The 13993-nt window shown below is 50.6% G+C and overlaps 1 protein-coding gene across 2 annotated transcripts in view; it reads left to right on the top strand.

Annotated features, from left to right (window-relative positions):
* The window catches only part of Asb18 (ankyrin repeat and SOCS box containing 18), a 62680-nt gene extending 49047 nt beyond the window's left edge, over positions 1-13633 (top strand). For both annotated transcript variants that reach the window (XM_006988653.4, XM_006988652.4), the window contains 2 exons: positions 11040-11153; positions 12270-13633. In XM_006988653.4, coding sequence (XP_006988715.2) covers positions 11040-11153; positions 12270-12455 — 300 coding nt within the window. In that variant the 3' untranslated portion in view covers positions 12456-13633. The remainder of the gene's footprint in view (positions 1-11039; positions 11154-12269) is intronic.
* The last annotated feature ends 360 nt before the right edge of the window (positions 13634-13993 follow it).

Raw genomic sequence — 13993 nt, 5'->3', positions numbered from 1 at the left:
TTGACCCTGGCAGTCGCAAGGATTCTCTGGCCAATTTCATACCAGCGTGTAAGGAGCTGAACAGCTCTTGAGACATCTTTGTAGTAAAAAGGCAGTGCCTGCCCTGCATGTGGAAAGTGCAAACCCCTGTCAAGGTTTGCTGCGTGAATGCAAGGGACTCCGGTGGGTGACTGACTCCTGGACCCATGTCTGCATCCCACCTCTGGACATGAGGTGCTGACCTCCTTGCACTTCTAGAAATGACCCCACTTTCCTGAACAGCCTGCAGATGAGATGCGCTTACCCACACTGAATCCATGCTAGATGCGCCTGTGATGGCCTGGGCTGGCCTTGCCCAGGGGTAAGCAGACGAAACCGTGGGGATGGAGAGGCCACATACTCCCTCCCACACAGGCTCCTGTCCGTTTCACCTGGGAAGGCATCCCGCTCACCTAACTGGCCTCAGCAGCCCTGTGGGGTGCACAGCAAGCGTACCCAAACTGGTCCCAGAGATGCTCCACCGTGGCAGGCAACTACCAAGCCACCTGGAATGCTGCAGAGCGTGCAGCCCCCATGAGCAGCAGCCGTACTTTAAATAGATGTAAAGAGACACCCGTGGCGCTCAGAATTACTGAGGCAAAAGGTTTCCCAGAGAGCCTGTGACATAAATCACAGTTCCCAGTGCCCAGACAAAGGCACCGTCATGGCATCAGGCAGACAGGGAGCATCCATCTGAGCCATGCTCACTGTACTGCTGTGAAAGCCAAGGGGTGCCAGGCTTTGGAGCCCACTGTGTCCACAATGCCAGGCCCTTCTGCCCTGCTGACCCCTAGTTCACACCAGAGGCAGAGGGGCAGGCCCAGAGCAGGTGCAAGCAGAGGCTGGCAGCCAGGGTTCAGACCTAAAGGTGCAGAGACGGAGTAAGGACCAGATCTGGAGCAAGGGACGCCCCGTAGAGCGGAGACCCAAGAATGTGGATCCAGCTGTGATTTGGGAGAGAGGCTTTACTGAATTTCTCCTCAAATTCATGGCTCTGAAATGAGGCCCATTTTCCTTTGTCCACATCTTTCAAGAGCACATTTCTGGTTCACCACAAAAGAGAACGTTGGGGCCATAAAGAGACTAAGAGGGCCTTAAGCCCAAGCCGCCTCTAAGAAGGACATGACCTGGGACCACTGGAAGTGGCGGGAGAGCAAGCGGTCAGCTATATTTGTCCCCTGCTGTCACTGACCCCCTCCAGAGCCCTTTGCATTCTGTCCCTTCCTGGTCTCTTTCTCTGAACCAGCCCTGTTTCAACGAAGCCAAGATATGCTACCCGAGGAGGCGGTCAGCCGCCTGCGAGGGTCAGGAGTAACTGAGCTGCAGGCCCAGCAGTGACACCGAGGTGTAAAGACTGGACCAGCCATGAGTTCCCCTCTCTGCTTCATTGACGGTTCTGCCTGCCCACCGCGCCTCTCACATGTTCACCCATGTGTTCATTTAACAACCACGCTTAGGGGCTGGAGAGAGGACTGAGAGGCTAAGAGCACATGCTACTCTTGCAGAGGACCTGAGTTCAGTTGCCAGCATCCACATCAGGCATCACAGCCTCTTGTAACTCCAGGTGTAAGGAGGATCCCACACCGAAAGCGCGCACGCGCGTGCACACACACATACGCACACACGCACACACGCACACATTTTTGGGGGGGGGTTTCAAGACAGGGTTTCTCTGTGTAGCTTTAGAGCCTGTCCTGGAACTCACTCTGTAGTCCAGGCTGGCCTCAAACTCACAGAGATCCGCCTGCCTCTGCCTCCCGAGTGCTGGGATTAAAGGTGTGCACCACCACTGCCCGGCACATACACACATTTACATAATTCAAAATAACAATAGATTTAAAAATATGCTTAGCAGTCCTGGCTGAAGTTCCATTGGGGACAGGAGCACACAGACTTTTGCCCCTGTGAGCAACCTGACTTGGGGGTAAGACAATCATACACACTGAGACTGTCACAGAAACACCTGACTTTGCAAGTGTCAAATTGGGTCTTGGCCTTGGCTGGCTGTGTGTATTTTTTTTTTCATTGCTGTAATAAAATATCTGACCAAAGCAACTTAAAAAAGGGAGGTCTAGCCAGGTGGTGGTGGCGCATGCCTTTAATCTCAGCACTCAGGAGGCAGGGGCAAGCAGATCTCTCCGAGTTCAAGGCCAGCCTGTTCTCCACAGAGAGTTCTAGTACATCCAGGACTACACAGAGAAACCGTCTTGAAAACCAAAAAAAAAAGGGGGGGGGATAATGTTGGCTCACAATTTGTGGGTACAGAGTGTCATGGTAGGGACTCCACAGCATCGGGAGTGTGGTGCAGCTGGTCACATTGCACCCACAGTGAGGAAGCAGACAGAGCTAGGTGCCGATGCTTAGAGCTGACTGTCGTATTCGGCCCAGGTCCACAGGAGAGCTGTCCACACTTAGGGTGGGTCTTCCCATCTGATATAACCCAACCTGGAAACTCCTTCACTGACACGTCCTGAGATCTGTGTCCTAGATGATTCTAGATCCTGTCAATGTGACAATAAAAATTAACCATCACACTGGGGTATCAGAAACCCCAGGCATTTGATGAACAAGCCCAGATCTGAGGACCAAAGCCTAGGGGATGGTATTACAGACAGCAGGCACAGGACAGGCAGATGCCCTGTGACAGAGCAAGCATGGAATGCGTGCCTCTGGGAAAAAGGACTGCCATGGTAGAGAGGAAACAGCAGGCCCCCACACCCACACCCACACTCCCACCCCTACCCATGCTGAAACAGCTGAGCAGGCGCCTTGCGAAGGGCCTGGGCCCTTTGCCTAAGGACAATAGAAATCCAGTTCATCATTTTAAATGAAGGAGGTGACATTAACAAAATCTGTGTGTTGAAATGAATCTGCTTGAGTGTGAAGAAGAAACTGGAGGAGAGAGCAGAGGGGAACCGCTGGCTGCTGTGAAGATTCAGATGAGGAAGACAGAGAGCTGGAATGCAAAGGAAGATTCCAGAAACATCTGCAGAGTCCAGGTCTTGCCTCACTCCTGGACGTTGACACTGCTGGAACCATAGCCGCCTGATTTCTTGTTTTGTGCCAAATTGCAGAATTAGGCAAAGTGACTTCAGCCACTCGCTGCAATTTCGCCAGATTTGAGCAGGAGATGGCGGAACTGTGGTCAAAATGCAGGCCCGGTTTCCCTGGCTGCCCGCTGCGCAGCGGTGTCTCCAGGGGGGGTGGAGGGACGGGAGCCGTCAGGAAGCTCTCCTCTGTTTTCCTACCCTTCCTTTATTTCTCCATCTACATATAAAGCAATGTGCCTGTGTGATTTTTCCCCTTAATTTTCTTTCTGCCGCCTCATTAGCTGAAGAGCGTGCGCTTGGACACTAATGACATCAACGTGTCAGAGTAATGTGGCAGCCGCCTCTCGGCAGACAGCAAGGAGGCAGCGGAGATTTTTAAACTGTGTTGGCGTAAAAATAATGAAGGCAGCCAGCTGCCTGGCAAACATGAGGGGCACAGTGCTGAGGGGCTGGGGAGGGGCGGGGAGCCCCAGAGAGGTGGAACAGAGGGAGAGACAGAAAATGAATTCCTGGAGACAGGCAATAAGACTTTGTCACAGTCTATGACCCCGGTTGGGGGAGGGGTTGGCTCTAGGGGAGGGCAGCTCTTTCTTACCCTGGGTGGGGGAGGTCTGCCTAGCATGCCGTCCCTGGGAGCCATTTAACGTGTTGTTTTTTTTTTTTTTTTTTTTTTTTTTGCAGAGAAGGAGCGGGTCTGGGGTGGGGGAGGGGGTAGCATGGCCTTAGGAAACAGAAAGTCCCAGAGAGCACTCCTGGGAAGCAGGAGACTGTCTGGGGTCTAGCTTCCCCCAGCAGAGAAGAGGGTAAATGAATGAGAGGTGATGGCCCAGGACTGGGGACACCAGAAATATCAACAAGTAAAGAGCATCTTGGAGGGGACAAGGACACACCTGGCTAGAAGAGGTAGGGAGGTCAGAGCCCCCCCCCCCAGCTGCCACTCACTCTGTCCCGCCCCCTTTTCTGAAACCGGCCTCAGCTTGACTTGGTGACGGGTCATTTCATTGGAAGCAATGGATCAGAGATAGTCATTCTTACGATACAGTGTGGGGCATGAGAGATGGCTCAGTGGGTAAAGGCGCTTGCCAACAACCTCGACAACCCGAGTTCAAGACCCACGTGGTGAGAGAGAACAGACTGTCTCAAGGTGTCTACAGACCTCCACACACACGCCCCTGAGATGTGGGCATATACAAGATAAACGATATAGTTGCAATGTCCGTATGATGACCAGTCTAGAGAAAAGCGGTGGTTCCTGTCTCCTCAGAGAAGAAAGGGAGGAAGGAAAAGGAAAGCCCGGGGCAGCACTAGCATGGTGGCCTCTCAGTTAGAGCCTCTCTGTAGGGGCACTGTGAGTGTTCACACAGCCAGGCAGACCTTGCCAGGAACAGTGGGCAGGCAGCTGGGGTGCCACAGAGCAAAATACAAAGGGTGGAATGGGGAACCCAGGTATAGAGCAGCCTGGGGACTCTACCAGGAAGAGGGGGACAGAAAGAGGCCTCGGCCTAAGCAGATGGACGCGTGCCCTAGAAGCCAGCCACTCTTCCGCTCTGAGGACTAGGCAAAGAGCAGGACCATGGCTTCCTCACGTGTTGACAGACTTTGCACAGGTCCTCACCTTCATCAGAAGAGAATAAAGAGGAGCTGGTGTGGTGGGTCAGTGCTAGGAACGATTGCTCTGTGGTCACGAGGATCTGAGTTTGAACCTACATAAAAATAGCTAGACACAGCCGCACGCATGCCTGTAACCCCGGCACTGGGGGTGGGAGGGAAGCAAGCGGTCCCCTCGACCACACTAGCTAGCCAACCACCCAACCGGCACTGCAGGCGTCCAGTTTAGAGAGATCCATGTCACAAGGCAAGAACTCAACATCCAACAGAGGAAGACGCTGAGGGTGCGATGCTGGCCTCTGCATGCACAGGCACGCGCCTGGGCACCCGTGTACGCATGTGCACGAGCCACACACACAAGAGTAAAAACTTGATGGATTCCTGAGGTCGGGAGACAGCAAAAAGAGAAAAAAAGTGGGGCATCCAAGAAGTGGAGAAGTGTGTGTGTCTCAGCAGATAATCTGGAAGAGCTGAGAGCTGGGTGAAGACATAGCCTCTGGAGTCTGTGAAGACAGACAGGCTAAGAGAAGTCAACAGAAGGACACGAAGAGAAACATACAATAAGTGAGGGTGCCAGACAGACTAAAGCCAGGTGCTGCTCACACTGGCTGTGCGGTCTCCGGTTCCCTCTCCCTGCTGCTCCTGATTCTGCTCTGTGTCCTGAGTGGCCAGAGAGCCAGTCTGTGCTCAGGGACTCCATGGATGATTTGAGCATGGAGGGAAAAGAAGCAGGTTTCCTCCTCGCTTGCTTACCTCCTGCACCCAAATCCACGCCATCTTGCCTCCTTCTGACTCAGCAACCACTTTCCTGGACCCAGACCTCACCCACCCCACAGTCGCTGCTGGCTTGACATGGCGCCAGGCTCCCTGCATAGTCATGGTCTCTGGACTTGAACAATGTCACCTCAATCAGTTCAGTCCCTGAGGCACATAAGGTGGCTGGAGAGAAAGAGAAAGTGCAGGCACAAAGGTCAGAGTGTAAAGCCAACCAATAGATGGTGACGTTTTTCAAGATGAGCCTAGGAAAGAGGATTAGGAACCATACCAAAGACTTAATAGAAGAAAACTCAGCTGCATTCAAAGTCTTAACTTTTAATTTGGGGTGAAATGAGTGTTCTTGACAAGTAAACGACAGAAAACATATCTTTGAAATTCTAGCAAAACTGCTCTTAAAATACTTGGGGATCTCCGTGAGTTCGAGGCCAGCCTGGGCTACCAAGTGAGCTCCAGGAAAGGCGCAAAGCTACGCAGAGAAACCCTGTCTCGAAAAACCAAAAAAAAAAAAAAAAAAAAAAATACTTGGGGAAAAATTCTTATTAGCTATGCAATAAGAAAACAGGTTATTTCTAAGGGTATAAAATTCAGGCTGGATTCAGATTTCTTGGCTACAATATCAACAGAAGACAATGAAATACCCTCTACATATATTTTGAGACAAGGTCTCATGTAGTCAAGGCTGACCTTGAACTTGCTGCATAGTTAAGGATGGCTTTGAACTTCTGATCATCCTGCCTTCACCTCAGAAGAGCTGGGCAAACCACACACAAACGCCACCACACCAGCGTTTTATATGGAGCTGTGAGTTGAACTCGAGGCTTCCTGGAGTCTAGGCAAGCACTCTACCGAACTGAGCTACATCCTCAGCCCTCATCAACATATTTTTTTCAGTTGAAGAATAGCATTTATTGGGGGTGAAGAAACGCACACACATGCAGCAGGTGCACAGAGGAAAAGACTCTGCAAAACAGAGGGGCCTGGGGAAGCAGGAAAATCCCTTAGCATATTTTTGTGGTTTGTTGTTTGTTTGTTTGTTTGTTTGTTTGGTGGTGGTGGTTGTTTTGTTTTGTTTTTTGGTTTTTTTGGGGGGGGATTTTTGGTTTTGGGGGTTTTTGGGATTTTTGGTTTTTTGAGATAGGGTTTCTCTGTGTAGCTTTGGTGCCTTTCCTGGAACTCGCTCTGTAGCCCAAGCTGGTCTTGAACTCACAGAGATCCGCCTAGCTCTGCCTCCCGAGTGCTGAGATTAAAGGTGTGTGCCACCACTGCCCGGCTCCCTTAACATATTTTAAAAGGAAAAGTTTGGACACTAGAATATCAGTCTGAGCCAAGAACCTTTCATTTGATGCCCAAAGAAAGAAGATATTTTCAGATTGGAACAGCTCAGAAAACTTATCTTTGATCCTTTTTTTTTTTTTTTAAGAACAAAAAAGTATTTCTATTCAATTATTTATTCAACAGATATACATGTGAGCACCAGTCAGGACCAGCAAGATGCTCGGTGCTTTGGATAACTGGGTGAGCACATCAGAGAGCGCCATACTCCCTCAAGAAGTCTGCAGCCAAATAGGGCAGAGAGATATGATGGGCCATGAGCATAATCAACCAATGACAGGAGGCCGGGGAGATGTTAGGCTGTGCACCACCACAGAGAGTGTCTCCTCAGAACAGTGCCACGTATCAGGACATTGCAGAGCACAGAGAGGGAGCACACACACCATCATGAATGCAAAGCAGGTGAGGCACAGTGGTACACACCTGTAATCCCGTGTTTGGGAAACTGAGGCAAGAGATTGCCAGCTGGAGGTCAGCCTAGGATAGACAGCAAGACCCTCTCTCAAAACAAAAGGGGGAAAGTGGGAGAATTGCTCGGGCCAGCAGGATGCTGCAGCAGATAAGGGCGCTTGCCGACAAGCCTGGTATCCCGAGTTCAATCCCGAGACATGTAAAGTGGAAGGAGAAAACTGACTTCCGAAAGTTGTCTTCTGACCTCTGCCCACATGCATTGGCACATATTCACCCACATACATACACAAATAAATAAATGCAGGTAATTAAGAAAATTATATGATATTTTTAAATCATAGTCCTCAGCCTCAGAGTTAGTAACAAGGGTGATATTAGCTGAAGCTGGCCAGACAGGTATTGGCAAATGTCCCCGAAGAAGTGTCTTCTGTATGAGGCTGTGCCCACCGATCTTGGGCCAGCACGAAGCTCTGCAAACCCTTCCCTCGGGACTTCCTGGCTTTACTTTATTGTTATTGTTACTAGGGTTGGCACAAGTACCTTCATTTTTACCCTGATGTTTTTCATGGGGAAGAGAAGCAGAGTGGAGTGTGGCAGTGAGTTCCGAGTGGGGAGATAAGGTTGGTGGAGGTCCAGGGATGAGCAATCCGAATGAGCAGTCCGTCTGTCCTGAGACTGGAGAGGCCTGAGCTGTGTGTGGAATAGCAGGGGCCCACGGTGGATGAAGGTGTTCAGAGGTGACGAGGGTGGATGGGAGGCTGGATAGGGCTCTAAGGGACGCTGCTGTGACTTTGGCCGTTGGTGATGTCTGCAGAGCAGAGGCTTCACTTGACCCCTGTTTCATCAGATCCTCCCCACTGCCATGAGGAAGAGAATAGAAGAGGAAGGCATGTTGGAATCCTGACACAGCGACCCACATGAGGGTCACCCCTTAGGCTAGGCTGGCACGCTGATTCAGGATGGACCTCAAAGACAGAGCTGTGGGGGCTTCTCCACAGACTGCATGTCGGGAATGAAAGAAACGGAAAACAAAGATGGTCTCAAGGCATCCAGCCTGAGAGTCGGAAAGACAGATGTGCCAGCTCAGAGAGGTGAGCTAAGATGGCCAGGGCCAGGACCGCAGGTGTATGGTCCGGGAAGCTAAGAGCTCAATGCACCCAGGCTAGGTCAGGACATAGAGGAGAGCTAAAGGAAACCATTGGATAGTCAAGCCCAGAATTCCAGATTCCAATAGCCTTGGAGACCAGTGGCGTGGGGATGGTATGGGAAGCTGAGAAACCAGATGAGAGACAAGGGAAAAGAGATGAACGGAGGGACAACCCTCTCTGAAAAAAAAAATGGAGATGAGAAAACAGCCCAGGAGACTAAGGAAGAACCACAGAGAGGATTAAAAAAACCATGGTTTTCTTTCCCTGCCAACTGCCACCCGGAGTGTGGACCACTGAGGGCCACCTCTCCCTGGACTCATGGAAACACGGTCTTTCTGCTGAAATCTCACCACTCACCCCACTTCTGCTCCGCTCAGACACCCCTGCGCCTGGTTATGGAGTGGGGCCTCTATAGTGCACAGTGATGCCCTGCAGGTTTGCCCTGCCCACGGCCTTGCACATCACTTCACTAAATTTCTCTCAAATGGAGATGGCTTGCCAAGAAGACATAGGTGATTTTGATGCCAGAAAAGTTAAAATAAAATATGCTAATACCTGTAGAAGAATTTGAAAACATGAAATTGTCGCCTGCAACTAACAACTAAGCTTCGGCGATGCCAAAGGCAAGCATTGGCACCACTGTAGATCGGCAGCACAGCCTGTGCCTGGCGTGAGGCCTGCATTTGACTCCTAAAAAAATACTTTAAATAGGGCCAGGCATTGTAGTGCACACCTTTAATCCCAGCACCTGGGAGGCAGAGGCAGGCAGATCTCCGTGAGTTTGAGGCCAGCCTGGTCTACAGAGTGAGTTCCAGGACAGCCAGGGCTACACAGAGAAACTCTGTCTCAAAAAACCAAACCAAACAAAACAAAACAAAAAGCTTTAAATGATGATTGTGTCTTCTTAATTCCAATAATTGTCTACTTTTTAAATTCTTCCCAATAACTAAGAGGATTGAAATTTAATGTTTCAAGAAGTTAACAGGAGGGCTGGAGAGATGTCTCAGGACCCAGGTTCAATTCCCAGCACCCACATGGCAACTCACAGTTATCTGTAACTCCAGTTCCAGAGGATCCAACACAACATACATGCAGGTAAAACACCAATATATTAAATAAATAAATAAATAAATAAATAAATAAATAAATAAATAAATAAATAAATAAATAAATCATTTAAAAAAATTAATTTGACAGAATATCCAGGTATGGAGGCTTATATAATTAGTGCTATCTGCAAAAACAAACAAAAATTAAGAATAAGATGATTACGCCAACTATCAATGTTGTTAGCACAAAACATCAGACTACAGCCAATGTAATGAGATTTTTTTTAAAAGTAAGAAATATTAATATGAAAGATGAAAGGAGAGCAGCTACAAAAATGCTCATCTACCCAGAAAATCGTGCTTGTTCTTCTTCAAGAGGACCCGAGTTCTGTTCCCAGCTCCCACATTAAGCTCCTCACAACACTTATAACTCCAGCTCTGGGTGATCAGACACATTCTTCTGGTTTCCTCAGACCCCAACATGGGGTACATAAACTCATCCAAGTACATACACATACATAAGTAAAAATATAAATTTTTTGAGACAGAGTCTCACTATGTAGCCCTGGCTGTCCTGACACTCACTCTGTAGACCAGGCTGACCTAGAACTCATAGAGATCTGCCTGCCTCTGCCTCTCAAGTGCTGGAATTAAAGGTGTGCGCCACCACCGTCCAGCTAAAATATGCACATACTCCCACACAGACACAGACACACAGTCTGTAGCTGGAAGTTTTCCTGTGTCCCACTGGGTCCAACAGCCACTCAGACCCAAATAAACACACAGAGGCTTAATTACAAACTGTATGGCCATTGCCTATGCCTCAAGCTTCTTGTTAGCTAGCTCTTATAACTAAACTCAGCCCATTTCTATTAATCTATGTTTCACCATGTGTTCCGTGGCTTTATCTGTGTGTCATGACATGCTGTTCCCTGGACAGCGGGATGGTATCTCTCTGCCTCTCCTTTCTCCTTCCACTGTCTCCCTTGGATTTTCCTGCCTGGCTCTATCCTGCCCTGCCATAGGCCAAATGGCTTTATTTATCAACCAATCAGAGCAACACATATTCATAGCGTACAGAAAGACATCCCACAGAAACAGTCAAAATAAAATTAAATATTTAAAAGTAAATAAAAGAATTTTTTTTCTGTGGGGATTGTGAAATAAAATGCAAGGGGCCACACCAAGTGGAAAGTCAACTGCAAAACTATTCTTCCCTCGCTATTATTTTCTGACACTAAAAAATTGCGGTGAAGAATTGGGAACACAATCCTCAGGCCACACTGCCCACAGAACTGCTTTCGTTTGCTCTGAGCAGCTGGGCAGAGGCAGGGGGCTGTCACCCATCAGCATCCCCCAGCCCACCCCAGCCCCTAAACCTGGCTATTAAGCCCCAGCCCTGACTGCACAGGGAGTGATCCAGAGATGTGGGATCTCTGGAAGAGCCACTGCCTCCTGGTGGGTCCACTCAGCTGAAGACACTCGTGTTCTGGGATCCTTTCCCTCTGTGTGGTGTGACTTGGTCCTTTGAGGACACAGCCAGGGAGTGGCAGACATGAAATACAAGAACATGCCTGCGTCTCCAGCCTTTCTCCCCTTGAGCCCCGAGCCCACCACCCTGCATCCTGATCCCCATGCCCCCCCAGGTGCTGAGGACCTGTGCTCAGGTGCCCGCTGTCATTGAAGTTCTGTTCAACTCCTACACTCACCTCCGAGTTTCCGAGTCTTGGCAGGAGGTGATTCCTGAAGACGTATACCAGGTGAGGAGTTGCCTCCATCCCTTTCCCATGCTCCAGAACTCGGTCCCTCTCACTTCTCTGTCTGGAGTTTCACACTCAGACCCCGGAAGTAAAAGATCTAAAGAAGGAAGACAGGGAAGCTGGGTGGTGATCAGCGGGCACTGCCCCTATAGAGCCAACCAACCATAGGTCCAAAATATTGGGTGTACATTGGATCCCCCAAAAAATACACCGAGCTTCATCACTTGTCATTATTCTCTAAACAGCACAGCATACAACAACCCCTCTAGGTAGTATTTTTATTGTTGCATTATGGGTAATCTAGAGGTGATTGAGAGTAAATGGGAGGGTAGTGTGTGTTTCGCACAAACATGAGGCTGCTTTGCATAAGAGACTTGTCCATCCATGAATTTTGGTATCCGCAGAGGTTTGGTATCCTCAGAGTCCTCTGTGGACACCAAGGGCAACTGTGAGGTGCTATCGGACATGAGGAATAAACAGCCACCCCATGATGGCTTAAAGAGTACTGCGGCTGAGGGAGCCAGCACGCAAGGAAGGAAGGAGGCTCCTTTTCCAGGAATGCCCCCTGGCCACGTGTAGGAGATGCAGATTATGCCGTGTGACCTGCACTCAACTGTGAGCACTGCATACATCCACACATGACAGGGTCCACAGGCAGCCATTGATCACACAGAGGGAGGACACTGCCTTCCAGAAGCTCCCAGAGAACATTCTCCAGGGTCTCACTGCACATGTTGGTGAGTGCCTTACAAGGCCATGAGCCGATGGGCTTCAGCATGGCTCCTGAGTCTACTGCTGCAGAGAGACAGCATGCTTGTCCCGTTCCAGATTGATGGGACCGCCCCTGGAGCTGCAGGGTTGCTGTCCCAGGGCCAGGGAAGAAGGGGCTTGGAGGAAACATCCCCAACTCTGTCCCTCTGACACAGTGGGCGCTTCACTTGGGGAAAACGTGTCCACTCTCTGAGTGGAGGCCAGGTCTCGGGCGACAGCGCTGCCGCTCTGCTGTGTCTGCCTGGCACCTGGGAGTCGCAGGGTGGCGTGAGCCGACGGTGCTCTGGCCCGGGAGAATGTCTGTTAGCGCCAGACACCGCTCACTCTTCCTCCCTTTCCTTCCAGATGCACGAGCCTTTCTACCGGTCTCTCTTCGCCTTGGCGCACACCCCACGCTGCCTGAGGCACCTTTCCCGCTGCGCCATCCGAAGGCTCTTAGGCAAGAAGTGTTTTCTCCTTGTGCCCCAGCTACCCCTCCCTGAGACCCTGCAAACTTATCTGCTTCTGGAGCCAGAGGGTGTTCTACATTGAAACCACAGCCTTGGAGCTCAGGTTCTTCCCTGCATCTTTGTCCATCTGCAGACGGTATGCGAGGAAGCACCCTGGGGTGCACATCCAGCCCCCTCCATGCCCCAGCTGACCAGGGGAGGCACAGACCCACAAGCCTCCGGTTCATATGAAATGGAGTTGGAAATAAAAACCCTCTCTGTTGTTGGAGCTGGAGAGATGACTCAGCAGCGAAGAGCTTCTGTCTGCTCTTGCAGAGGACCTGGGTTCAATTCCCAGCACTCACCTGGTTGCTCACAACTATCCATAACTCTAGCTCCAGGGGATCTAGGGCCCTCTTCTGACCTCCAGAGGCACTGCATGCACATATATGCATTCAGGCAAAACATTCACACAAAGTAAATAAACGTTTAATTTTTTTTTTTTTTAGAAGACGCTGTCTCTTGGTTGTTTGTGAGGAGCACATGGTCAGTGGCATGGTAGTTGTGGTCAGAAAGTACCCGATTGATACCAAAGTCAGACTAAGAGATGTGAGTGGGTTCCAAGGTATAGCTCTGGCCCCTGTAGGTCAGCAGCATGGCACATCCTCCCTGGGCTTGTAGGAAAGGCTGCCCACCCTCCTGGAGCCAAGCCACCTGGCGGGGAGCTGTGCCCAGAACATAGCAGACCCCCCCCCCAGGACACCTGATCCAGGGTCAGGCTCACCTTCTCAGTGCCCTTGTGCTTGCGGACACACGAGAACCCAGTACTCTCAGGACGTGGAGGATGGTAAGCCAGATCTTGATCATTTAGAAGTCTTCTGCCTCCTACCAGATCAACCTTTGTTGATCCCACTCCAGGAAATGATGGCAGAAGTCAGATGCCAGGAAAAGCACATGGACTGAGGAGTGCCTAAGCTCGGCCTAAGTGTCACCCAGTAAGAGATGTCCCAACATCAAGGCCTGCACTCACTTAGCTCTTCATTCTGATGCTTCAACACAGGGGGCCTTGCTGACCCCAAGGGACAACCCCACCCATGACAAGCCAGTCCCCAGAGAGAGGAAGAAACTCTCTGCTGACCATGCTTGTCCTGTTCAAGCTAGCCATCCCGAAGCCCACATGTGGCCACTGCCTTTGTTAGATTGTCACTTAGGACCTCTGCTCTGCCCTGACCTCTCCATGACCAGCAGCCAGACATAGAAAGAAATGCTGGCCAGGCAGCAGTGGTGTGCACTCAGTCCTCGGCAGGTAGAGGTAGGAGAATCTCTGAGTTCGAGGCCAGCCTGGTCTACAGAGTGAGTTGCAGGACAGCCAGGGCTGCACAGAGAAACCCTGTCTCATAAAAAAAAAAAAAGGGAGAGAGGGAGGGAGGGAGGGAGGGAGGGAGGGAGGGAGGGAGGGAGGAAGGGAGAGACGGAGGGAGGAAGGGAGGGAGGAAGGGAGAGACAGAGGGAGGGAGGGAGGGAGGAAGGGAGAGACAGAGGGAGGTAGGGAGGGAGGAAGGGAGAGACAGAGGGAGGGAGGAAGGGAGGGAGGGAGGGAGGGAGGGAGGAAGGGAGGGAGGGAGGGAGGGAGGGAGAGAA

Source organism: Peromyscus maniculatus, chromosome 13, assembly GCF_049852395.1.
Source record: "Peromyscus maniculatus bairdii isolate BWxNUB_F1_BW_parent chromosome 13, HU_Pman_BW_mat_3.1, whole genome shotgun sequence".
Taxonomy (NCBI): domain Eukaryota; kingdom Metazoa; phylum Chordata; class Mammalia; order Rodentia; family Cricetidae; genus Peromyscus; species Peromyscus maniculatus.
This window is presented reverse-complemented; position numbering and strand designations above follow the sequence as displayed.